Source organism: Mobula birostris, chromosome X, assembly GCF_030028105.1.
Source record: "Mobula birostris isolate sMobBir1 chromosome X, sMobBir1.hap1, whole genome shotgun sequence".
NCBI classification, from domain to species: Eukaryota; Metazoa; Chordata; class Chondrichthyes; order Myliobatiformes; family Myliobatidae; genus Mobula; species Mobula birostris.
Genome location: NC_092402.1, coordinates 73,293,171 through 73,318,247, shown reverse-complemented (window position 1 = coordinate 73,318,247; position 25,077 = coordinate 73,293,171). Strand labels below are relative to the sequence as shown.

The 25,077-nt window shown below is 40.7% G+C and overlaps 1 protein-coding gene across 3 annotated transcripts in view; it reads right to left on the bottom strand.

The window, feature by feature from the left end:
- The window catches only part of LOC140191719 (solute carrier family 15 member 1-like), a 152,194-nt gene that overhangs the window by 43,168 nt on the left and 83,949 nt on the right, over positions 1 to 25,077 (bottom strand). For all 3 annotated transcript variants that reach the window (XM_072249394.1, XM_072249395.1, XM_072249396.1), the window contains 6 exons: positions 19,789 to 19,841; positions 17,742 to 17,823; positions 16,116 to 16,257; positions 12,145 to 12,231; positions 10,388 to 10,487; positions 3,867 to 3,957 (listed from right to left, as the gene is read on the bottom strand). In XM_072249394.1, coding sequence (XP_072105495.1) covers positions 3,867 to 3,957; positions 10,388 to 10,487; positions 12,145 to 12,231; positions 16,116 to 16,257; positions 17,742 to 17,823; positions 19,789 to 19,841 — 555 coding nt within the window. The remainder of the gene's footprint in view (positions 1 to 3,866; positions 3,958 to 10,387; positions 10,488 to 12,144; positions 12,232 to 16,115; positions 16,258 to 17,741; positions 17,824 to 19,788; positions 19,842 to 25,077) is intronic.

The window sequence follows — 25,077 nt, the reverse complement described above, 5'->3', positions numbered from 1 at the left end:
GCCGACATCCCAAAATATTTGAAATGCATTTCCTCGTCCATGTCTCTCAGTGGCCGGACAAGCACAGAAAATTCACCCTCCTTCAGTTTCAGTCGCCATTGCTTGAAGTTTGAGTTTCTTCATGTTGAGTTTCAACACGAAGAAACTCAACACAGTGGCATAGAAACCCCACCAACTAGCGTCTTGGTGGTGAATTGCAGCACAACGCAGACACACCAACGCACAAGTATAAATGCTCACAATAGTGTAGCCTGCTTGCGTAGGCTAAGACACAAGCTAGTACGCACAAGTATAAATCAGGATGAGACGCTTCTGCTGTGTGAGTGACAGGAACCAGAGATCTAACGTCACTGAGTGGGATGCCAAAAATGGTAAGAAATGGGTGTGTGCGAAACCTCCGGAAGCTTGAGCAAAGAAAACAGCTTCAGCCTTGCGCCCAGCGCATGGACCATGTAAGGTTGTCCTTTAAAATGAATTGCAAAATTGATGTCACCCAGAAGAGCTGAGAACAAAGTAAAATAATGGCCTATGAGAAGAAGTAACGTAGCTGCCTGTGATAGGGTTGGGAACAAATTAGACATTGTAAAGTCCACAAACTATTACTCAGGTATTAGGTTAGGACGTACTGCCAAAGTCAAGTTGAGTTTACTGTCATCTGCACAAGTACGTATATGCACAGGTGCAATGAAAAACTTACTTACAGCAGCATCACAGGTACAGTGTATCAGATAACGTTCACAAGAAAAACATAAATTTATCATGTTATGCAAAATTATGCAGGAAAGAACATAACTAGAACAAGAACAATCAAGGTCCATTGTAGCACAAAGTGGCCATAGTGTTGCTGTGCTGAGGGAGTGACTAGGGTTTTGCAGGTTGGTTCAAGAACGAATGGTTGAAGGGAAGCAATTGTTCTTGAAGTTGATGGTGTGGGGCTTCTGTACCTCCTGCCCAATGGTAGCTGCAAGAAGATGGTCCAGGTGGTGAGGATCTTTGATGCAGACCCAGAGAGATTGTTTCACATTCAATCCAAAATTGTCAGGAGAATTCAAGTGAAATGAGTGAACATAAAGGGCCCAAAACTTGAGGGAAAAACAAGAAAGCCACCAGCAGGAAGTTGGAGCCTAGGAATATCTTGGGGGATGAATCAAGATGCAGACCAGGAACAAGCATACTCTGTGTGCAATGGTGATGTGGTCTTTTTAAAGGCTAAGCAACATTTACACTGTTTGTATTCAAAGCGAAACCAACAGGTATATAGGATATGACGGATAAACAGGAATAGGGTACTAGGATGGCCAAAGATGGGAGGATAAAGTATAGTTAGGGTATGTGTGTGTGTGCGTGTGTGATTGGGTGAAGGGATTTAGAATGTAAGTCTATTGCACACTCCGGAGCAGAAGGTGGCGGTAATGCACCATTAAGCTGGGTGCCAACCGCTGTAAAGCAAGACATAGACAGACAGAACCAACAGGTCCGGTGAGTGCTAAAGACAAAATTCTGTGGCAGGAGGCCTTGTTGTGGGCGATAGGATAAAACTAACATTTGCACTATCTCCCTCTCAGGAAGTGCAATTGTTATGCATATGTTCGGGAGATACACTGGGCACTGCAGAAGCGATGAGCTGCTGGATATCTATCAAAGATGGTTGGATATGGATACGAGCATGAGAATTGTCACTGGAATTGCAGCACTGTGCTTTGAAAAGCCTAATTGTGTTGGGTAATAAAGACTCCAAATGAAATTCACATTGTGCAGAGTACTTGGAAGGGAACAACCTATCCCCATCAAGCAGTTACTGGCAACCAAGGGCTACAGGCTAAAGCTCCAATGAGGTAGTTATAGGAAATGAGTCAATAGAGTAGCAGCCAGAGAGATGTCAAGTATATCAACTAGCTCTTGAAAGACACTCTGCTACCTAAGGAGAGGAGAGAAGAGAGAGGAGAGAGAGGGGGAGAGAGAGAGATGCTGGGAATGACACAGTAAAATATGCACACTGGAGGGAGGTCACATAATTGACACTTGGTAAGCATGAATGTGACTAAGTAAAATGATACCAACACAGCTCTGTGAGCTGGCCTTGAGCACAGAACAAACAGATAAGGATGCTCTGGAACAGACATCCTCTGAAAGTGACAGTCTGAAGAATTACAAAATCACCAATCAACACCCTTAATTACTAAAGAACTGATGATTGAGGTCATTGTGGAACAGCGTCAACAAGAATTTGAAGGGGTTAAAGAAACAGGTATGGATAAGAAGTGGACTACTTATATTTGTTTTCCTAGCTATAAAGAACAAAACAAGAACAGAGACATAGGCCTCTTGTTCAAGAAACAACCTTCCACCATCACCCTCTCTTCTTACCATCAAGCCAATTATGAGTACAGTTAGCTAGTTCTCCCAGGATCATTGTGATCTAACCTTCCATTCTTGCCTGAGAAAATCTGCAGATGCCAGAAATCCAGAGCAACACAAACAAAATGCTGGAAGAACTCAGCAGGTCAGACAGCGTTTATGAAAAAGAATAAATAGTCGACGTTTCGGGCCAAGACCCTTTGTGAGTCCTGATGAAGGGTCATGGCCCGAAACGTTGACTGTTTACTTTTTTCATTAGATGCTGCCTAGCCTACTGAGTTCCTCCAGCATTTTGTGTGTGTTCCATTCTAGCCTACGATGCAAGACCTTGTATGCATGGACACTGTCCTGCATGGGAGGACTTGTCCATATAGACAACACCACCACCCTGCCTTCATCTATCCTCTTGGTTACCTCTCAAAAATCTCTTGCAGATTTGTCAGACATAATTTCCCACATACAAAGTCAGGCTCACCAAACTGTAGCTACCTGGTTTGCCTCGAGTAAAAAGTTAACTGATAGTGTATTTTCTGCAGACTCCTTCACTCGCAGTTAGAAGCCCTCCAATAGCTATGCTGCAGATCTTGGGTGCAAAAAACGTAGGAGCACCAGGCACTTCAGACTCAGAGGCCAGGAGAAAGCAAAAGGATGATTGGCAGACATGATAGAAATAAACAGATGGTCAGGAGGGTAGATGAGGTGGTGCTTTTGGATGATCGGGCACTGGTGAGGTGATACAGAGGGAGGACAGAATGGACCATGCAGTTGATGTAGGACTGGCCCTCATGCCGTGGTCTCACCTGTTGCAGCAGCCCAAGACAGGAGATGCCAGAGGCAGTATGGGAGAGAGGAGAGGCCTCTGTGGGTGCACTGGCACTCAGGCTCCCATTGGTGCTGCCCTCTCATGTTCACTCGGTGGATGACAAGCTGGTTTGCGTTCGTCTGCGGCTACACTAGCGAGTGATGAGGAACTGCTGCGTGCTTGTTCTTGCGGAAACATGGCTCCAGGATAATATCCCATACAGCATCAATCTACAAGCCATGACACTCAGGGGCTACATTAATTTTGTATGATTTTCTGCTATCATGGTTATATCTGCTATGTGTCGTGTGCAGTGTATGACTGTTGGTACTGTATTTTGCACCTTGGCCCCAGAGCAACGCTGCTTTGTTTGCCTGTATTCATGGGTATTCATGCATGGTTGAATGACAATTAAACTTGAGCTTGAACTTAAACTTCAGAGAGAATAGAGCCAGATAAACCAATTTCTGGATGCCTGACCAACACAAAATTGCCAACAAGGCCTTCTGCCATCCTTCTATTTTACCCCTTTATATATCCTAGTAGATACTAGCTCAAAAATTTAATAGATATAACCTAAATACAATTTCCTCGACATAAATCCATATTGTGGCAGCAAAAATTATGTTGTGCTTCTGCAACTGTCCTCTTCTCAGGTCGCTATTAACATAAACCCAACATTATACTATAATTCACGCTTCCCTACCTCTCAGAATCGGTATGGCAATACCAGAGATTAAAGATGCCAAATTTATCAAAAAGTAATAAAATGAGAAGTACATCCGGTATCGTTTCTCCTACAAAGAAAAAACAAAGCCAGTTAGTAACAACACACACTCCTTTCCACACTCCCTCACACACTCTCTCATGCAAGCCTTCACACATTCACTTGTACATTTCTTCTTTTTAGAGTCTACGATGAATTTACACGAAGCAACCAGTTAAATGGAAATAGTTCACTGGCTTGAGACATCCTGAGGTCAGGAGTGGCAGTAAATATTCACAAGAGCCTATAAATATGTTTGCGCAAGGTCAAAAGTGCCATTAGGAAGAAAGCACGGCAGCATGCAGTCTTTCATTGATTCTATTGTGTTACTTGTATTTACAATGATTGCCTGCAAGAAAATGAATCTCAGGGTTGTATATGGTGTCACATATGTGCTTTGATAATAAACTTACTTTGAAATTTTGAAAATAACTGCTGCAAATTTGAGATCTGAATTAAACCACTTCTATGTCCCTGTTTCCTTATAACATAAAGGAGGCCATTTCAGCCACTGGGTTCGATGCTGGTTCAAAAAGACAATCCTATTCCCTACTTATTTTCCACAAAACCTATTTTCCTACATTCCTATCACCTCCTCCCTCCCCCCACCCCAGATGTTACCACTCACCTGCACACCAGGGGCAACTCACACGCGGCAACTCACACGCTGCATACCTCACTGCCAGTTGCTACTATCGGATGTATTTTAAGCAAAGTACTTGTGCTTGACAGCTATGATGTTCCATTTCATGGAAATGGCATCACAGTAGACCAATGGGCAAACTTTGTCATAACCAAGATCTTTAGCCACACTGATGCATAAAACCATGGACACTCTCCACTAACACTGAAGGCTCAAGAATACTGAAACCCCGTTGCAATAAACTCCATAGAAGCCAGACTGTTCTCAGCCCGCTCTGCATATGACTCACCCTTCTCTGCACCCTGAAACATCTCTTACCCAAAACTGCCCGCTGTGTCTGCTTTGTCCCACAGTGAATTAGAAAACGACATTAAAAGGTACGGCAGCAAGTAAGCAATGAATAACACTGAAAGAGCCAATGCACAGTTTATACTAAATATTAAAACCTTCAAGGCACAAACAAAAACAACAGGAAAGATTGTCTGGCCATTTAACAAAAGTAAAAGGCAACAAAGAGAGTCATAAACTATGGATTAAAAAAGACTCAGAACTTTGTAGAGCACCAAACAAATTGACAAGGAAAGGAAAAGCAGAAAACAGGAGTAACTGAATGAGAAACATAAAAACTGTCTGCAAAAGTCTCTATGGGGGATGCAAAATGGGAAAGATTGGCAGTAGTTAATCTGTTTGTTGACAGACTGAAATGGGCGGAATTATATTAGAGAATGAGGACCAGTGGTAGAAATTACAGCAATACTCTGCTTCAGTCTATGCTGAAGACACGGAAAAGAAATAGAAAGCAATGAGTCCAGAGTGCATGGGGTGCTGCAAGAAATTAGCATCACGGAAGAAAAGGTTTCTGAGAAAGTAATGGGACTGAAAGCCAATAATCCCTAAAAACTGATGACCTGCATCCCAAGGTTTTGAAGAGGTGGCTATAGAGATAGTGAACACACTGAATGCCAGATTCCAAAGATCCATAGATTCTAGATAAAATAGAAGGTAGCAAATCCATTATCTAACAAAGGTGGGGAGAGGGTGAATGAGGAAAAACAGACTTGTAAGAATAATAGAATTTATTTGTGTGGAGAACAGCAATTTCAAAAGTAATCATGGGACTGGGCAGAATCAATACAGAAATGGATTTCATGGTTGACAAACATGTTGGATGCTTTTGTTGAGGTGTTAACTCGTAAAAGAAGTGGTGTACTTGACTTTTAGAAAACATTTCAAATAGGTGCCACACCTATTCAATAAAATTGGTGCACATGATATTGAGGGTTATGTGCTGCTGTGAAATGAGGATGTGTAAAGAAGCAGAGAACAGAGAGGGGGAGCATAAAGTGAAGCACTGTGGAGATCAGTGCTATGGCACTTTGAGAAGGTGCAGAGAAATTGGGTGAATAGACAAGGACATGGCAAATGGAATATGGAAAAATAAGCAGTCACCCACTTAGCTAGGGAAAAAAAACAAATGGAGACTTTTTAAATGTTAGAAGTACAAAAAGTGTTGATATTCAGAGCAATCTGGGTATCCTTGCACAAGAATTGTAGGGAGTTATGTACTGGTTACAGCAAGAACTCAGAGAACAATGGAATACAGAGATTTAGCACAAGAAGATTTGAGTGGCAGAAATATCTTGCTACAATATTGCTAATGAGATTGCTTCTAAAATGATTTCCCTTCTGTGATGAAAGTCTGACTTGAGGAAGGATGGAAGAGGCTTTGAGTAGGGTGTAGCAACAGCAGAGCCTCCACCCTTGTTTCACTGCTGTAAATTTTATCTATTTCAAGGTCATTATTCTGTTAATTAGCTACAATTTACTAACCTCAATAATGTGAATGGAAAGTTCAGGGGATATTACAAATACCATTTTCTCAAATTTCTCAGGAACTGCATTATGCATTGTGAAGGACAGATAGTTCTGCGATAACACTATAGTTACATTCCTGAAAAATCTCATGGTATAAAATGTTGTGTTATAACATCTTCTTGTAAAATCTGTATATGATTTATGTTTAATTTATGTTTTTGTATATGCTGTGTATCTGACAGCATGTGCCTGTTATACTGAGCAAGTAGGTTTTGCATTACACTTTTGCAACATATACTTGTGTATTTGACAGTAAACATAACTTTGACTTTGACTTTGGAGCAGATTTGAGGGCCAAAATAGCCTGCTTCTACACGTCAGGTTCTTATGAGAGATTGCTTACTGTTTTACTCCAGAGGAGGCTCACGGGAATGATCCCAGCAATGAAAGGGTTAACATATGAGGGACATTTGGCTCTAGGCCTGTAATTGCTGAGGTTTGAAGTCAGGGTCGGGGGGGGTGGTGTGAAATCTGATTGAAACCTATCAAATTTTGAAAGGCCTAGATAGAGTGGACATAGGGAGGATGTTTCCTACAGTGGGTGAGTCTAGGTCAAGAGGGCACGGACTCAAAATAGAAGGACGTCCCTTTAGAACAAAGATGAGGAGGAATTTCTTTAGCCAGAGGGTGGTGAATCTGAGGAATTCGTTGCCACATACAGCTGTGGAGGCCAAGTTATTGGGTATATTTAAAATGGAGGCTGATAGGTTTTTTGATTGGTAATGATGTCAAAGGTTATGGGGAGAAGGCAGGAGAATGGGATTGACAGGGATAATAAATTAGCAATGATGGAATGGCAGAGCAAATTTCTTGGGCCAAATGGCCTAATTAGACCATAAGATCATAATATATAGGAGCAGAATTAGGCCATTTGACCCATCAAGTCTGCTCCGCCATTTCAACATGGCTGATCCAATTTTCCTCTCAGCCCCAATCTCCTGCCTTCCCCCGTATCCCTTCATGCCCTGATCAATCAAAATCTATCAACCTCTTCCTTAAATATACATAAAGACCTGGCCTCCACAGCTGCCCGTGGCAAAAGACTCCACGGATTCACCACTCTCTGGCTAAAGAAACTCATCCTCATCTCCTTTCTAAAAGGACGCTCCTCCATCCTGAGGCTGTGTCATCTGGTCTTAGACTCGCCCACCACAGGAAACATCCTCTCCACTTCCACTCTATTGAGGCTTTTCACTATTCAATAGGTCACCCCTCTTTCTTCAGAAATCTAGTGAATACAGACCCAGAATCATCGTGTGCTCTTCATATGACAAGCCATTCAATCCTGGAATTATTTTTGTGAACCTCCTTTGAACCCTCTCCTGTTTCAGCACTTCCTTTCTAAGATAAGAGGCTCAAATTGGCTAACAATATTCCAAATGAGGTCTCACCAGTGCTTTATAAAGTATCAACATTACATCCTTGCTTTTATATTTCAGTCCTCTTGAAACGAATGCTAACATCACATTTGCCTTCCTCACCACGGACTCAACCTGCAAATTAACCTTTAGTGAATCCTGCACAAGGACTCCCAAGTCCCTTTGCACCTCAGTTTTTTGTATTTTCTCACCATTTAGAAAATAGTCAACCCTTTCATTTCTTCTACCAAAGTGCATGGCCATACACTTCCCCACTCTGTATTCCATCTGCCTTTTCTTTGCCCAGTCATGACCCCTGACACCTGGAACTTCCACGTACTTCTAAAGTCTTCCACAGTGAAGACTAATGCAAAATACTTATTCAGTTTGTTCGCCATTTCGTTGTCCCCCATTACTACCTCTCCAGCATCGTTTTCCAGGGGTCCAATATCTACTATCGCCTCCCTTTTACACTTTATGTATCTGAAGAAACTCACCACTCTTTCATACTGTTGGCTAGCTTACTTTCGTATTCCATCTTTACCTTCTTAATGACTTTTTTAGTTACCTTCTGTTGCTTTTTAAAAGCTTCCCAATCCTCTAACTTCCAACTAATTTTTGCTCTATTATATGCCCTCTCTTTGGCTTTTATGTTGGCATTGACTCCTCTTGTTAGCCACGGTTGTGTCATCTTTCCTTGAGTATGCTTCTTCCTCTTTGGGATGTATATATCCTGTGCCTTCCGAATTCCTTCCAGAAATTCCAACCATTGCTGCTCTGCCATCATCCCTGCCAGTATTCTTGTCCAATCAATTCTGGCCAGCTCCTCCCTCATGGCTCTGTAATTCCCTTTACTCCACCGTAATACACATAGCTTCTCCTTTAGCTTCTCCTTAAATTTCAGGGTGAATTCGATCATTTTAGGCTCACTTTCCCCTAAGGGTTCTTTTACCTTAAACTCTCTAATCAATTCTGGTTCATTGCACAACACCCATTCCAGAATTGCTGATTGTCCAGTGTTCCTATGCCTGATGGTCTTATGGTCTTCAGCAGTCACTGATGTTATCAAGATGCAAGACTCTCCAGTAGGTGGAAGCGTGCTTATCAAATGCTTTTGGAAATCCATATACACTACATCTACCACATTTCCCTGATCAGCCCTCTTCTTCAGTTCTTTAAAAACCTCTATCATGTTGGTTTCTCAAACATTGCTTTTAACCAGTCCATGCTGCCTTTCTCTAATCAATACTTCTCAAGATCCTGCCCCTTATCATTCCTAGAAATATCCACTATCATTGTTAAACTGCATCTTTGTGTTCATACATTTATCTTTATTATGAATAATAGTGTTTTCTGCTCCTCAGGTATCTTCCCTGAACTGTGGAGCCATAGCCTCTGCAAATTCCTCCTGCCCTAACAAACTTCTTCCAATTCTCTGATCTCCCCCACAACCTTCTTGCATCAATCACAGCCTGGGAGGCAGAACCTCAGACAACTGACATGCATTATGTACCCTGCAAGGAAAAGCTATTCCTGGATGTAGCCTATTCACCAGTGTCTGGGACTCCAGGCTGAGTGATGCTGAGCTAGGGTCCGATATGTACAACTGTGCAAACGTGTGCCTTTGAACTTCTACTCAAGTCCTTGGGATGCCCCATAAGACTTCTCACATTCATTGTCTGTTAAGTCTACCACAATTCTATTTAAAGAGTTGACTATTCTCCCAGTTCCACAACCAATATTTCTCCCTCAGTCAAAGATTTGGTTCATGCTTGTAGGATGTTACAAATCTCTGTCCCTCTTGCCCATCTCATGTACTGAAATGCCTTGTACATATCAATACACACTTCCTCCCGATCCATCCAAAAGGCAAAGGGGAGAGAAGCAAGTGGCCAGCTATGGAAATGGGCCACTGAGGAATTATTTAGACATACCCTCTCTATGAGATTACACTCGTCCAGAATTTCTTGAGGTGATGTCCACCTCAACCAAAAACAGGTCCAACTGGCCCTGAAGGTATTAATGTGCCTATGTCACTGAACTAACAAGCTGCTGCACCTATCTACAGTGATTACAGATTATGGAACATAATTGTCATTACGTGGGTCACATTGGAAACAAATGGGAAAGCCTGTTTAAATCTGTGTTTTGAAGATAACTGCAGACTGTTCTGTTACAACATGACATTTTATAACATGAGATTTTTCAGGAACGTAGCTATCATGTTATAGCAGAACCATCTGTCCTTCAAAATGCACTGTGCAGCTCCTGAGAGATTTGGAAAAATAGTGTATTTGTAATATTCCACTGAATTTTCTCACATTATTGAGGTTAGTAAATTGTAGCTAATTCACAGAATAATGACCTTGAAATAGATAGAACTTACAGCAGTGAAACAAGGGTGGAGGCTCTGCTGTCGCTATACCCCACTCAAAGCCTCTTCCATCGTTCCTCAGGTCAGCCTTTCTTCAAGTCTCCTTAAGTTCCTTCACGTGGCGGCAGGCCATCCCAAACTCTAGGTCATTATTCTGTGAATTAGCTACAATTTACTAACTTCAATAACCACGCAGTCAGTCTGTCCTCACCTCTTTTGCACCAATCTGATCAGCACCAAAAGGTGACATGTTGGATCGGTTGCAGCCAGATCCCAAGGTGATGAGGAAGAATCCAATATAGGAACCCACACTGCAAACAGAGAGAGAGTCCAGTCAATGCAAGTAGTCTAAGATGTTGGGGTGGATGGGAGAAACAAGGGCAGGGCTCGGCTTAACGTGGATAGAATAAGGTAAAAGGAAAATCCTCTCCAATCAATCACCCCAATGGAGAGGGCAGACCCAGGCTCTGGCCATTCTTACCCAGACAGAACTTCGAAACAGAAGCATCTTTCCCCATTAGATGGCAGGAGCAGGAAGGGGACAGGAGTCTGAGGTCTGCAGATAATAATACCATGATTGAGAAGGGCAAGGCTGGTGAGCCTAGTGACTGCCATCAGCTGATCTCCTGGCTCCCAATACGAACAAGATGATTGCCAGTCACGACTGGGCTTCATTACGAAGGGAGAAGGAAGACTGTTTTCAAGGGTTTTGTGAATGAAGGATCCTGGCCAAACACACAATAGGTTCACTCCAGTCCAGGTATCACAGCTTTGGTCCATCGCTTGGTTGTATGTACCATGGGCCATGTTTAAATGGGATATACTGTAAGTAGCTCCACAAAACACTTGAGTGGCGCATTCCTTCCTGCCACATCCAGTCAGCTACCTGGGCAACTGCCCCACTGAGACAAAAACAATGGGCAGGAGCTAATGTATGAAGAATTGATTCTTGGCTACGTGACCTAATGCAAAGGATGGTCACTCAAGTCCATGGAGTTTCATAGGCCCATTATTAATTTCAAGGTCCAGAAGAGAATTTTGTGGACAGTCTTAACCTCAGTTAGTTACCCATTGCCATGGTGAAGATTCTGCAGCTATTTTGAGACTCTGGTCTCAGTTACAATCTGAGCTATAGGGCACCAAATGGATAAGTTCCCTCATTTGACACAGGCCAGACCAACAGACTAGGTGGGAGAGTTAGGTGCGGGGGCTTGATTTATGTGGGTGGGGGTGTGATCACTATCACCCTGGAGGAAGTAAGCCAGGCTATTTTTGTGAATCCTGGAGATTCACTTTGTACATCCAGGGCCCAAACCAAGTTGTACAGGAACCGGAGGTGGCACGTCCAAGTTGTAGAAAAATTGGTGCTTTCCCTCTGCATTGGTGTTAGGGTGTCTGTAAATGGGTATTCATGGCAGGACATGTAAGTAAAAAACTGCACCCTGAGCGGTCCTGTCAAGATTTCAGCAACCACTGTCATATGACCCCACCAGTTGCTGGCAAGACAGAAGTGAATAAGAGAAATTGGGTATCCTCCTCTCATTGGAAGCCTAGAGCCATAGCCACAGCTATGTGACTAGAGGAGTGCTGTGCTCTAGGCAGCCTGGATCTGCAATGAACAATTATAGACTTAAAAGCATTGTGTAAGCTATCATGTGCTGTGGAAATTGGTTAAATATAACTATAAAGTGTCTTGTTTTCTAAGCTGCAACAGAGCAGCCCAACAGAATTCTATTGGGTTATCCACATTGTACTCAAGTAAATAAAAGTATGATTGAGAAACAAGTGCAAGTTGTCAAGATCCAGTTAATCAGGGGTAACAAGGTGAACAGGGTAAGAATAAAACTGAGTGGGGATTAAAGAAATCAGTGAAATAATGCTACTGATCATTTTGAGAGGTCCCAGACACATTACAGATGGACCCCACCAGCCACACCCACACTCATCCAGGACAGGTTCATGACTCACTCTGACTTTCCATTTAGTACTGGAGTGGCAGTAGTTGACAAAATAATGCTACCACACAGGAACAATATGGTGGCGATCAGAATACACCTGGAATTCAAGTTGGAGAAGACAAGGGTTAGGGACAATGTCACACAATCGACTTCTTGTTGGTCTCCTACCTTTACCCACCATTACCTAAATGGCCAAAGCCCCACTTATCCAATGCACAGGCACCGGAATTTATTGGCACAGGAGGAGACCATTTCATACATTGTAAGTGCATCAGTTCCTTGATATAGCTGTTTAATTAATCCCCAGCTCTGCACCCATAACACTTTTCATGTTGATATAGTACAGGTCGACCTTCACTAATCCGGCACCATTGGGACCTGAGGAGTGCTGGATTAGTGAAAATGCCAAATTACAGAAGGATCACGTTAAGCATAATCAGTGCCAGATTATCGAAGGAACCGGATTACAGGTAGTCGGATTAGTGAAGGTCGACCCGTATGTCTAATTGCTTTGTGAAATTTATTTTAGAATCTATTCCCTTTGTCTATAAAATTAGCTGTATGAATTGTCTCTCCCTTTCTTACATCTCATTAAATTTATCTAATTAATTAAAATGCATATCCACTGTTCACCTCCTGTCAGTGGAAATCGTTTTTCTTCTCAAAACCCATAATAACTTTGAACAGTTCAATTGCAATCTCTCTTTAACCTTCTCTGCCCTGTAATCAGAACAATTGCAACTTCTCTTAGGTCCTCCTTCCTGGTATGACACGTTGCTGTTGATAACCACAGTTGCCCATGGGTGAGACCGAAGTTTTGGAAAGAGTGCAGGGGTGAAACGAGGTCAGGTACTCCACAAAATGACAGTGATTTATTGGAGAAGGCTAAGGGAGAAGGGACACTGCTCCTTAGGGAGATGTGAGTTTAAGTGTGAACTGGCTGAGGATTTTGAAGTCTGACAGAAATATATCATCCTAGTTGTCAGCTTGTTCTAGTTAAATGGGTAACAGAGGATGAGGAATTGTGTTGTATTTCATACAACATTAGCATTCATTTCAAGAGGACTAGAACATAAAAGAAAGGATGCTGGGTCTTTATATGGCATTGGTCAGACTGCACAGTGAGCAGTTTTGGGCCCCTTATCTAAGAAAGGATGCCCTGACATTGGAGAGAGTACAGAGGAGGTTCATGAGTATGATTCCGGGAATGAAAGGGTTATCATATGAGGAGCATTTCATGACTCTGGGTCTCTACTCGCTAGAGTATAGAAGAATAAGGAATAAGGGAGGGAGGGATTCCCATTAGAATATATCGAATATTGAAGGGCCTATAGAGAGTGGATGTGGAGAGGAAGTCTCCTATCGTGGGGGAATCTAGGAACAGAGGGCACAGCCTCAGAATAAAGGGGCGTCCGTTTAAAATGGAGATGAGGAGAATTTCCTTAGCCAGACGGTAGTGAATCTGTGGAATTTGATGCCACAGGCGGCTGTGGAGGCCAGGTCATTTGATGTATTTAAGGCGGAGGTTGATAGGTTCTTGATTAGTCAGGGCGTGAAAGGTTACGGAGAGAAGGCTGGAGAATGGGGTTGAGAGAGATAATGGATCAACATGATGAAATGGCGGAGCAGACTCGATAGGCCGAATAGCCTAATTCTGCTCCTATTGTATGTCTTATGGTCCTATCTATATGCTGTAAAGACCCAAACAAAGTTCAATGTCCAATTCTAGTTTCCCACAGATCAATGCCGCAAGTTGCTGATCTGTGCAGTAGAGTACTGATTCCTTTCAAGAATAGTCAGCACTTGTTTCTGACTGGGTTCAACAGCTTCTGCAAAAGATTAGATTGCAAGAGCTCAGGGCCAGAGTAATTCCCTCCTTTCTATTATCTCCAAGGGACTGTAGGGGAATTTTGTAGTTCTTTTATCCAGGAGATGACATCATTTTGAGTGGGTGACTGGACAGCACACTTACCGATGTGCAATGTACTACAATGCCTTTGGACAAGTTTGTGGGTCCGAATGTCTCTATCTTTCTACCAATGTTGCTATGTTTATATCCCCCATTATCATCCTGGTGAATCAATCCTCCACAATTCCACTGGACTGTATGTGCTTTCTATTAAGAGATTCAACAGTAGGATCAGTTTCCAAGAGATAAATCTGGTTCCAATGACAATTTGATATTATTCCAACAATGGCCAATCAGCAGGGTTATGAAAGTTAAATTTGTTTCAAATGCTCCTACCCATCTGTCTGATACTTGCAGGAATTTGACCCAAGTACGTATCTACAGAAGCAGCAGTAATAGCTCGTCAGTAAGTGGAGCAGGAAGCAGAGGCTGGATTATTGGATCAAATACTTCTCAGGTGTCCCAGCATACCTGGTGTGTAACAGGAGCATTAACTAATGAGCTGCTCCTCTCTCAGGAGTGTTATTTAATCCTCGGACAAGAGAAACAGCAACCAGATAACATGTTGGAAAGCAACTTAAACATCCAATTTATCCTTTTTCAGAAACCTATTAACACCTGACAGAGTGCCTCACAAGTGGCCCTGGGCTCAGTCTCTCCAATGAACCACGTTGAAGGCACGAGTTCAAAGAGCTACATTTGGCTCCAGTGAGCTGGAGATTATGGTAATGGTGACCATGCAGCAGAGTTGTGAAGGTTAAATCTGCTCCAAAGGCTGTTGTCCTTTTGCCTAAACCTAGTCCCCATTCAGCTGGGCTGTTGCTAGACTGCATCTATTCCTTAATGCCATGCTCTTGATCCAACAACAGCACATCAACTTTCAGTTGACCCACAACTTTAAGGGCCGTAGAGTCCTACAGCACAGGAATATGCCATTCAGCCCATCACACCCATACTGATCAATGGATGCTCATCAGTTTAATCTATCATCCATCCCTTCGTGATTCAAGTATTCATCTAGACACCTCTTAAATGCTGTCACCACCTTCTCTGGTAGTGTGTTAAGTCCCACTAAGCCTGATCCCTTACCCTAAATCTATTTTTTAAAATTTATTTATTGAGATACACCACTCTACAGTCACCACCCATCAACTCACCAATTTAATCCTAGCCTAACCACGGATGATTTACAATGACCAATTAATCTCCTACCGGTACGTCTCTGAACTGTGGGAGGACACCAGAGCACCTGGAGGAAACCCACGCAGGAGAACATACAAACTCCTTGCAGGCAGTGGCGGGAGTTGAACCCGGGTGACTGGTGCTGTAAAGTGTTGTGCTAACCACTATGCTACCATGCTGTCCATGTTCTAATATCTAATCTTATCCACCTCTGATATGGAGAAACGTTTCATGCTGTCTACCCTTTCTATAGCGCTCATAATTTTATGTAGCTCAATGATGTTCTCTCCCTACCTCCTCTGTTCTAAGAAGAACAGACTCAACTTTTTTTTTATCTCCTCATAATTGAAATCTATACCATTCAGTCATTTAAACTCTTGCATCTCTGGTAAATCTCCAAGAGACGTAGGCCCCAAATCCTCAGCTTTGTGTATCGCTTGTTGCTGGGACCAGGATTGAAACGCTCGGCAGAGATGGTGCTTGGTGCATCGGTGTCGGGAGGTGGTCGGAGGCTCAGAGTTTTTCGGACGGATTCGGGTCGGACTGTGGTCGGATGCTTCCGGGATGCTGCATCGGCAAGTTGGCGGCACTGGGGATTTACCGTCTGCGTGAGATGATGGTACTTTCGAGAGATTCTGAAACTTTTACTGTGCCATGGTCTGTTCTTATCAAATTATGGTATTGCTTTGCACTGTTGTAACTATATGTTATAATTATGTGGTTTTTGTCAGTTTTTCAGTCGGTTTATCATGTGTTTTCATGATATCATTCTGGAAAAACATTTTTATCATTTCTTAATGCATGCATTACTAAATGATAATAAAAGGGGACTGCGTGTCCTCATAATCATAAATTACCTCTTGAGCTTCTAAAGCTGGATTGTCTCATACCTGTATCGACCAAAGCAGAAGTCCGAAAGGAATGCTCCCAAGATGGTGAAGGATACGGAGAAGAAGATGAAAACATGGTAGAAAGATGTGGCTTTACTGTCGGTCAACAGCAGCGCATCAGTGAAGTACAGCACCAGGATAGCTCAAACAAGATACAAAAGTGTTATTGTGAAAATCTACCTATTGAGATACATCGATACATTCACAGAGACTCATTACAAAGCTGTCTTGACCAAATTAACTGAGTGGTTTATATTGATTAACTATTTCCCTTCCACTGTAATTCAATGGTAGGAAAATTACGCCCCCCCCCCGCACCACCACCACCGAGTCAGAAAGATGTGAGTTCAATTCCCAGTCCCAGGACCTGGGAATTCAATGGATGAAAGTCATGTGCCTAATCTTTCTGATCCTGGGATATTTAATGATTAACTTGATATTTATTTATTTAGAGATACGGCACAGATTAGGCCCTTCCTGCTGCACTGCCCAACAACTGCCAACAAACCTGATTTAGCCCTAAATTAATCACGGGACAATTTACAATGACCAAATTACCTACCCCATACTTCTTTGGACTGTGGGAGGAAAGCAAAGGGCCCAGAGAAAACCCCCACACTCCATGAGGAGGACGTACAGAGACTTCTTACAGAGCACACTGGGATTGAACTGTGAACTCCAATGCCCCGAACTGTAATAACGTCGCACTGACCACTACTCTACCGTGGCACTCAGGATAACTAATTGTACCTCAAGATCTTCAGTGACGAATATTCTGACCCAAAGTGTTCAGTGAGTGAATCAATGACCCATGATGTTTAGGGAAAGCTTTTTCAGTGAAAGAACTTCTCAGACCAAGACAATTAGTAAAGCACTTTACCACTACAGAGTGTTCAGGGGCCCCTCATAATTAATAATTTCTCCTATCCCAGTCATTCGTTCTTCTCCCCTCTCCTGTCAGGCAGAAGATACAAAGCTGCAGAGCAATGCCACCAAATGTAAGGACAGCTTCTACCCCACTGTTATTGGGCTCCTGAATGGACCTCTCAGACATGAAAAGATGAAATTGTGATCTTCCAGTCCACCTCGGCATGGCCCTTGCAATTTATTTGTCTACCTGCACTGAACTTTGTCTGTAGCTGCTGCACTATACTCTGCATTCTGTTTCCTTTTACTGCTTTGATGCATTTATGTATGGCATGATCTGCCTGGATGGCATGCAAAACAAACACTTTTCACTCTATCTAAGTACAGGTGACAATAATAAACCAATAGTAACCAATTTCTTTGCTGGCTGGTGGTGTAGTGGCATCAGCACTGCACTGAGAGGTGAATGCCCCCAAGTTTGGATTTGGCCAGCTCCTTGCACGTTATCCATCCGTGCAAGGTTGAGCATCGAGCTAGCAACTTGGCCTCTTAAGAATAGGCAAAAGCTAAGGAAATGGCAAAAAAAAATGCCACCCGATGCGCCACAAGGTACAGAAAAGGAACAACAACCAACTTCTTAAGCTGCAAGAGCCATCCATCTCCATAATAGTCTGCCAGGTCTTGAGGGGCAACCTTTGATCCCTGCGTCTATTAGGAAGGGCTCTTGACTACAGGACATTTATAGACATTTGCCCTTACCTCTCAGACCAAAGTAAGCAAGCTTTTCAAAGAATTCGGTGATCAAAATGAAGATTGCAGCCAAGGACAAGTCAAAGACTTTCTGGAAATGAAGAACCCATCAGTACATTTCAGCAATCAGCAAAGTTTGTGGCACCAAATGTCACCTGTCAACCTTTTCCCTCCCATAGTTGCTGAATGGTGCAGATTATTATCAAGTGCTCCCTGCCAACCAACAGGAATCAGCCTCGGCAAAAAGCATCATCAAGTGTGTAAGATCATAATTCCATTTAGCTCACAGTTCAGAGAAAGGTTTGAGTTTGGAATCACCTTTTGTAATTGTCTGAAGGAGGTTAATTTCTTGCACTGGAGAAGCAGGTGGAAACCACCAACAATTTACTGGAGTTTTCGACGAGGTTACCAGGAAAGTGGATGAAGGGAAGGCAGTGGATATTGTCTACATGGACTTCAGTAAGGCCTTTGACAAGGTTCTGCATGGGAGGTGAGTTAGGAAAATTCAGTCGCTAGGTATTCATGGAGAGGTGGTAAATTGGATTAGACATTGGCTCAATGGTAGAAGCCAAAGAGTGGTAGTAGAGAATTGCTTCTCTGAGTGGAGGCCTGTGACTAGTGGTGTGCCACAGGGATCAGTGCTGGGTCCATTGTTATTTGTCATCTATATCAATGATCTGGATGATAATGTGGTAAATTGGATCAGCAAATTTGCTGATGATACAAAGATTGGAGGTGTAGTAGACAGTGAGGAAGGTTTTCAGAGCCTGCAGAGGGACTTAGACCAGCTGGAAAAATGGGCTGAAAAATGGCAGATGGAGTTTAATACAGACAAGTGCGAGGTATTGCACGTTGGAAGGACAAACCAAGGTAGAACATACAGGGTTAATGATAAGGCACTGAGGAGTGCAGTAGAACAGAGGGATCTGGGAATACAGATACAAAATTCCCTAAAAGTGGCGTCACAGGTAGATAGGGTCGTAAAGAGAGCTATTGGTACATTGGCCTTTATTAATCAAAGTATTGAGTATAAGAGCTGGAATGTTATGATAAGGTTGTATAAGGCATTGGTGAGGCCGAATCTGGAGTATTGTGTTCAGTTTTGGTCACCAAATTACAGGAAGGATATAAATAAGGTTGAAAGAGTACAGAGAAGGTTTACAAGGATGTTGCCGGGACTTGAGAAACTCAGTTACAGAGAAAGGTTGAATAGGTTAGGACTTTATTCCCTGGAGCGTAGAAGAATGAGCGGAGATTTGATAGAGGTATATAAAATTATGATGGGTATAGATAGAGTGAATGCAAGCAGGCTTTTTCCACTGAGGCAAGGGGAGAAAAAAACCAGAGGACATGGGCTAAGGGTGAGGGAGGAAAAGTTTAAAGGGAACATTAGGGGGGGCTTCTTCACACAGAGAGTGGTGGGAGTATGGAATGAGCTGCCAGATGAGGTGGTAAATGCGGGTTCTTTTTTAACATTTAAGAATAAATTGGACAGATACATGGATGGGAGGTGTATGGAGGGATATGGTCCGTGTGCAGGTCAGTGGGACTAGGCAGAAAATGGTTCGGCACAGCCAAGAAGGGCCAAAAAGGCTGTTTCTGTGCTGTAGTTTTTCTATGGTTTCTATGGTTTCTATCTGGGAGTTTTGCAGCTGCAATTACTGATTCCAGCTTTTTGCAGTGAAAATTCACAAACAAGTTCATGGTACAGTAAATGCCTATTAACTTCTTCTGTGGAGAAGTGTTACACAAGACAAATGAGTAATCTAGCTCACTAACAATGCATCATGGTCCAAACTACAGCCAGCTCCAGCTCACCAACAACTAATACCACCCAGAGTACAAAAGCCATCCTCCCAGCAGGCATCCCTACCTGCAAGCCCAGCAGCAACCCACACCCAGTCACAGAAAAAAACCCTGACCCAGCAAACATTCCCCATACACCACAACTCCCACTCATCACTCATGTTCCTCACAAGATTACAAAATGTATATTCCACAATGATTGAGCAGTCTGCCCCACACCTGCCCCCTAGCTTGGCACGAACACACTCACCAGCAGTCTCCTCCAGGCTTGTCCATTCACTTGAGGAAGCTGTGGTTTTGAAGCTGGAACAAGGAACAGAAAGACAATAGTGCATTTGATGAGTGAGGGAGCACTGTCTTCACTGAATCAATGGAAGCGCAGGAAACCAAAGGCAAGTTGTGAGTTGTTCTAAATCACCAAATTTTTTTTCTTTTTTTTTCCAAACATTTTTATTGTATATATAGGAAAAATAACTAGTACATCGAAGTAACAACACTTACAATGCCTCAAAAAAAAACATCATCTTAAAGATTGAAAACAAAATTTTGTGATAACAAAAAAAAAACCTACTGAGCAGAAAAGTGAGAGAAAAAAAAGAACCCATTAGGTGTACAATCCCGGAGCCATGCGTCTTACAAAAAGCTTCTAAAAATAAACATCAAACCGTCAGCAAGAAAAGAAAATATACTAAAAAAATTTACAATTAGATCATGGAAAAATTATATTAGTTAACTCAAATGATAATAATGAGCAAATGAGCCCCATCTTTTCTCAAAATCAAATAAAGGTTCAAAGGTTCGACTTCTAATTTTCTCCAAACTAAGACATAGCATCACTTGAGAGAAGCATTGTGACAACGTGGGAGCTGATGTATCCTTCCACTTCAACAAAATGGCCCTCCTAGCTATCAATGTAACAAATGTAATAACATGTTGGTCAGACACAGAAATACCATGAATATTTTGAGGAACTATTCCAAAAAGCACAGTTAATTTATTAGGTTGCTAATTAATTTTAAGTGCTTTAGAAATTGTTGAAAAAACCGACTTCCAGAACTGTTCCAATATAGAACAAGACCAAAACATATGTGTCAGCGTAGCTATCTTAGTTTTACATCTATCACAATGACTATCAACATTAGGAAAGATTTTAGAAAGTCTCTCCTTTGTCAAATGATAACGATGTACAATTTTAAATTGAATCAACGAATGGCTAGCACAAATTGAAGAAGAATTAACCAACTTCAATATTCGCATCCAATCCTCTGTCATAAAAGTCAAATTAAGTTCCTTTTCCCAATCCTGTTTGATCTTAGACAAAGGACGCTTATCCCATTGTAATAGTAAATTATAAATTCTTCCAATAGAACCCTTAATCAAAGGATTCATACTCATAATAGTATCTAACAGGTCAGCCTCCAATATGTAAGGGAAATTACTTAAATATTTTTGTAAAAAATATCTAACTTGAAGGTATTGCAGAAAGTGTGAGTATGAAAGAGAATATTTATCAATTAATTGTTCAAAGGACATCAATCTATCTTCTTTAAATAAATCCAAAAAAGAATTAATACCTTTATTTTTCCAAAGTAAAAAAATTGGATCACTCAAAGAAGGCTTAAAAAAGTAATTTCGGTAAATTAAACTACAAAGTTTAAATTTTTTAAGATTAAAAAAATTGCGGAACTGGAGCCAAATTTGTAAAGAATACTTAATCACAGGATATAGATTTAAATTAACAACTTTACCTAATTGCATAGGTAAAGGAGCCCCCAATAACGAGGTTAAATAAAACTGTTTTACAACTTTTAGTTCCAGGTCTTCCCAAATTGGCCGATCACTCTTATCAACCCAGTATAACCAAGAAGACATATATCGCAAATTAACAGCCCAATAATACATTCTAAAATTAGGCAAAGCAAGACCTCCATCCTTTTTCAATTTCTGTAAATGACATTTACTAATTCTTGGTCTTTTATTATTCCAAATGAAAGACAAAATAATAGAATCAATCCGATCAAAAAACTTCCTAGTCAAAAAAACAGGAATATTCTGAAATAAATATAAAAATTTCAGTAGAATCATCATTTTAACTATATGAATACGACCAACAAGTGAAAATGTAAGTGGACTCCATCTACTAAATAAATACTTCACAGAGTCTACTAAGGGAACAAAATTAGCTTTATAAAGATCCTTATATGTTTTAGTAATTATAATACCTAAATATCTAAAAGAGTCTGAAACTTTAAAAGGAGTATTATCATATATAGAAACAGAATCATTTAAAGGAAACAATTCACTTTTACTAAAATTAATTTTATATCCTGAAAAACCTCCGAATTCATTAAATGATTTTAGCAGGGCATGAATGGATTCGTCAGGGTTAGATATATAAACCAATAAATCATCAGCATAAAGAGAGACCTTATGTATGGTCTCATTCACAAAGATCCCATGGATATTTTTAGCCTCACAAACAGCAATAGCAAGGGGTTCTAATATTAAATTAAACAACAAAGGACTTAATGGACAGCTTTGCCTTGTCCCCCGTGAAAGCTGAAAAAAAGGAGACCTACAATTGTTAGTAACAACAGTAGCAATAGAGGCTTTATATATCATTTTAATCCAATTATTAAAATTAACACCAAAGCCAAATTTCTCTAAAACATTGAATAAATATTTCCATTCGACTCGGTCGAACGCTTTTTCAGCATCCAAAGATACAACACATTGTGCAATTTTAGAAGAGGATGAATATATAATGTTAAGTAGTCTCCGAACATTTGAAAAGGAATAGCGACCCTTTATAAAGCCTGTTCGATCTTTACAAATAATTTTACCCAAAATATTCTCCAACCGATTGGCCATTATCTTTGACAAAATCTTAGCGTCAACATTCAGTAATGAAATAGGTCTGTATGAAGCACAGTCAGTAGGATCTTTATCTTTTTTAAAGAGTTAAAGAAATAGAGGCCTCATAAAAAGTAGAGAGTAAGTCACCTTTCACAAAAGAATCCTTAAACATTTCCAACATATACAGAGAGGGCAACTTTCCAAATTTTTTATAAAATTCTACGGGATAGCCATCAAGTCCTGGGGACTTACCAGATTGCATTGAAAAAATAGCTTTATGAATTTCGGCTTCAGTCATTTGAGCATCGAGAATCTTTTGATCCTCAGCCGAGATTTTAGGAAAAACAATCTTTCGTAAAAAAGCATTCATTTTAGAGGAATCTAACGGACATTGAGATTTATATAGCTCAGCATAAAAGTCTTGAAAGATCTTATTAATTTCCTCATATTCCTGAGCTAAGGTACCATCTTTCCTATGAATTTTCATGATTTGCCTTTTGGCTGCAGCCATTTTTAATTGAGATGCAAGCAGTTTATTATTTTTACCTCCAGACATATAAAATTGGCTCTTTAACTTAAGCAAATAACCTTCAATAGGATGAGTTAATAACAGGTTATATTGTGATTGAAGTTCCACCCTTTGTTTAAATAAATCAGTATTGGGGGAAATTGCATAAATATTATCTCAATCTTTAATTTGTCTTGAAATTCTATCTAATTCTACTTTAGTTTGTTTTTTAAGTTTAGCTGAATAAGAAATAATCTGACCACGTAAAAATGCTTTAAATGTATCCCATATAACTAATTTAGACATACCCCCTATGTCATTAAAAAGAAAAAATTCTTTTATCTGGGTTTCAATAAAAGTGACAAAGTCAGAGTTTTGCAATAATGTCTGAGACATGCGCCAAGGTGGGCAGGCAAGAGTGACATCATCAAATTCAAAAGACAAACTCAGAGGCACATGATCAGGTATAGCAATAGCGTCATATTCACAAGTTTTAACACTAGGCAAGAAGCGAGGATCGATTATAATATAATCGATCCTCGAATATTTTTTATAAACATGTGAGAAGAAAGAATATTCTCTATCGTTGGGATGAAGATACCTCCACAAATCAATCAAACCAAAATCAATCAAAAAGGAATTAATAAATGACGCGGATCGATTTGGAAGTCACTGATTGGTTGAGCTCTTATCAATCATAGGATTTAAACAACAATTAAAATTCCTACCCATTATGAGCATATATATTCATTTAAGTAAGGCAGTAAAGCAAATACCTTTTTCAAAAAAGGATCATCTAAGTTAGGACCATACAAATTAACCAAAACAACTTTTCTGTTACAGATTGTTCCTTTAACAATTAAAAATCTACCATTAGAATCTGATTCAATATCCTCTTGAATAAATATATTAGGTTTAATGAAAATAGACACACCTTTTGATTTACTCTGAGAAGTAGAGTGGAATTGCAAACTATTCCACCAACTAAATAATCTATTTTGATCTCCTGCCCTGATATGTGTCTCTTGAGCAAAAATTATATCAGGTTGGAATCGGTTAATAATTTTAAAAGTCTTCTTTCGTTTAATAGGAAGATTCCAACCACGTACATTCCAACTTATTATATTAATCCGTTTGAACAGCACACTATAATTTCATTCTACTTTATACATGCACAAAGCACATACCAATGCAGGATGATCAAAGATGGCGGCGATGAAGAATACAACCAAATAAAAAACACGCATGCTCCGGAACCACCCAATGGGAAAAAACTAACTCTAAGCCCACCCACCCACACCCAGAAACCCGAAAAAGGCAGGCGATCTACGATAGAATTCAAAGCTGCTGACTGCTCTGTCTGTGTTTTCTTTCCCTCCCTCCAGTTAGTAAAAAAGTAGAGTGACCTTGTGAAAAAGACAATAAAGGCAGAGATACTTAAACCATAAATCTTTCCAAAGGAAAACCAATAATATGCAATAAAGAACAACTCCCCGTGTTCTTTAATTAGTCTCTCGATGAAATATACAAGTGACCTTCATAAATCTTCTTCCCAAAATGCGAATAATATACAAATAGCCAAACAGCCTTTCAGATGGATCATCCAACAGCGGTGTCGATGACAGCGGCAGGCAAAGCCTGAACAAAATCCAGTGCAGCTTTTGGATCAAAAAAGGTACGAGGAGGAGAATTAGGAGGGAAAATTTTAACTCTTGTTGGATACCTCAAAGATGGGAAAAGATTCTTATCATATGCTTGTTTCATTACCAGGGCAAATCTTGATCTTTTTTCCATTATCTCTCTTGGATAATATCCGTAGAAGCAGAGCTCAGATTCCATAAATCTAAAAAGTCTCTGTTTTCTTGCTTGTCATATTATTTGATCTTTAATTTTAAAGTGATGAAGGCAAACCAGAACAGATCTTGGTTTACTAGAGTCCTTCGATTTTGAGATAAACGCCCTGTGTGCCCTTTCTATAGCAGGTGGCTTTGATAGAATGGTAGGAAATAAAGTGTGGAAAAGCTTACCAAAGTAAGCCATTAGATCTCCACCTTCAGCTCCTTCCTGCAGCCCAACAATTCTTATATTCCTTAGTCAAGACCTAGTTTCCAGGTCTATAATCTTATTTTGATATCTTTCCAAACGAGTTGTAGCTTCAGACAACTTTTGCTTAGT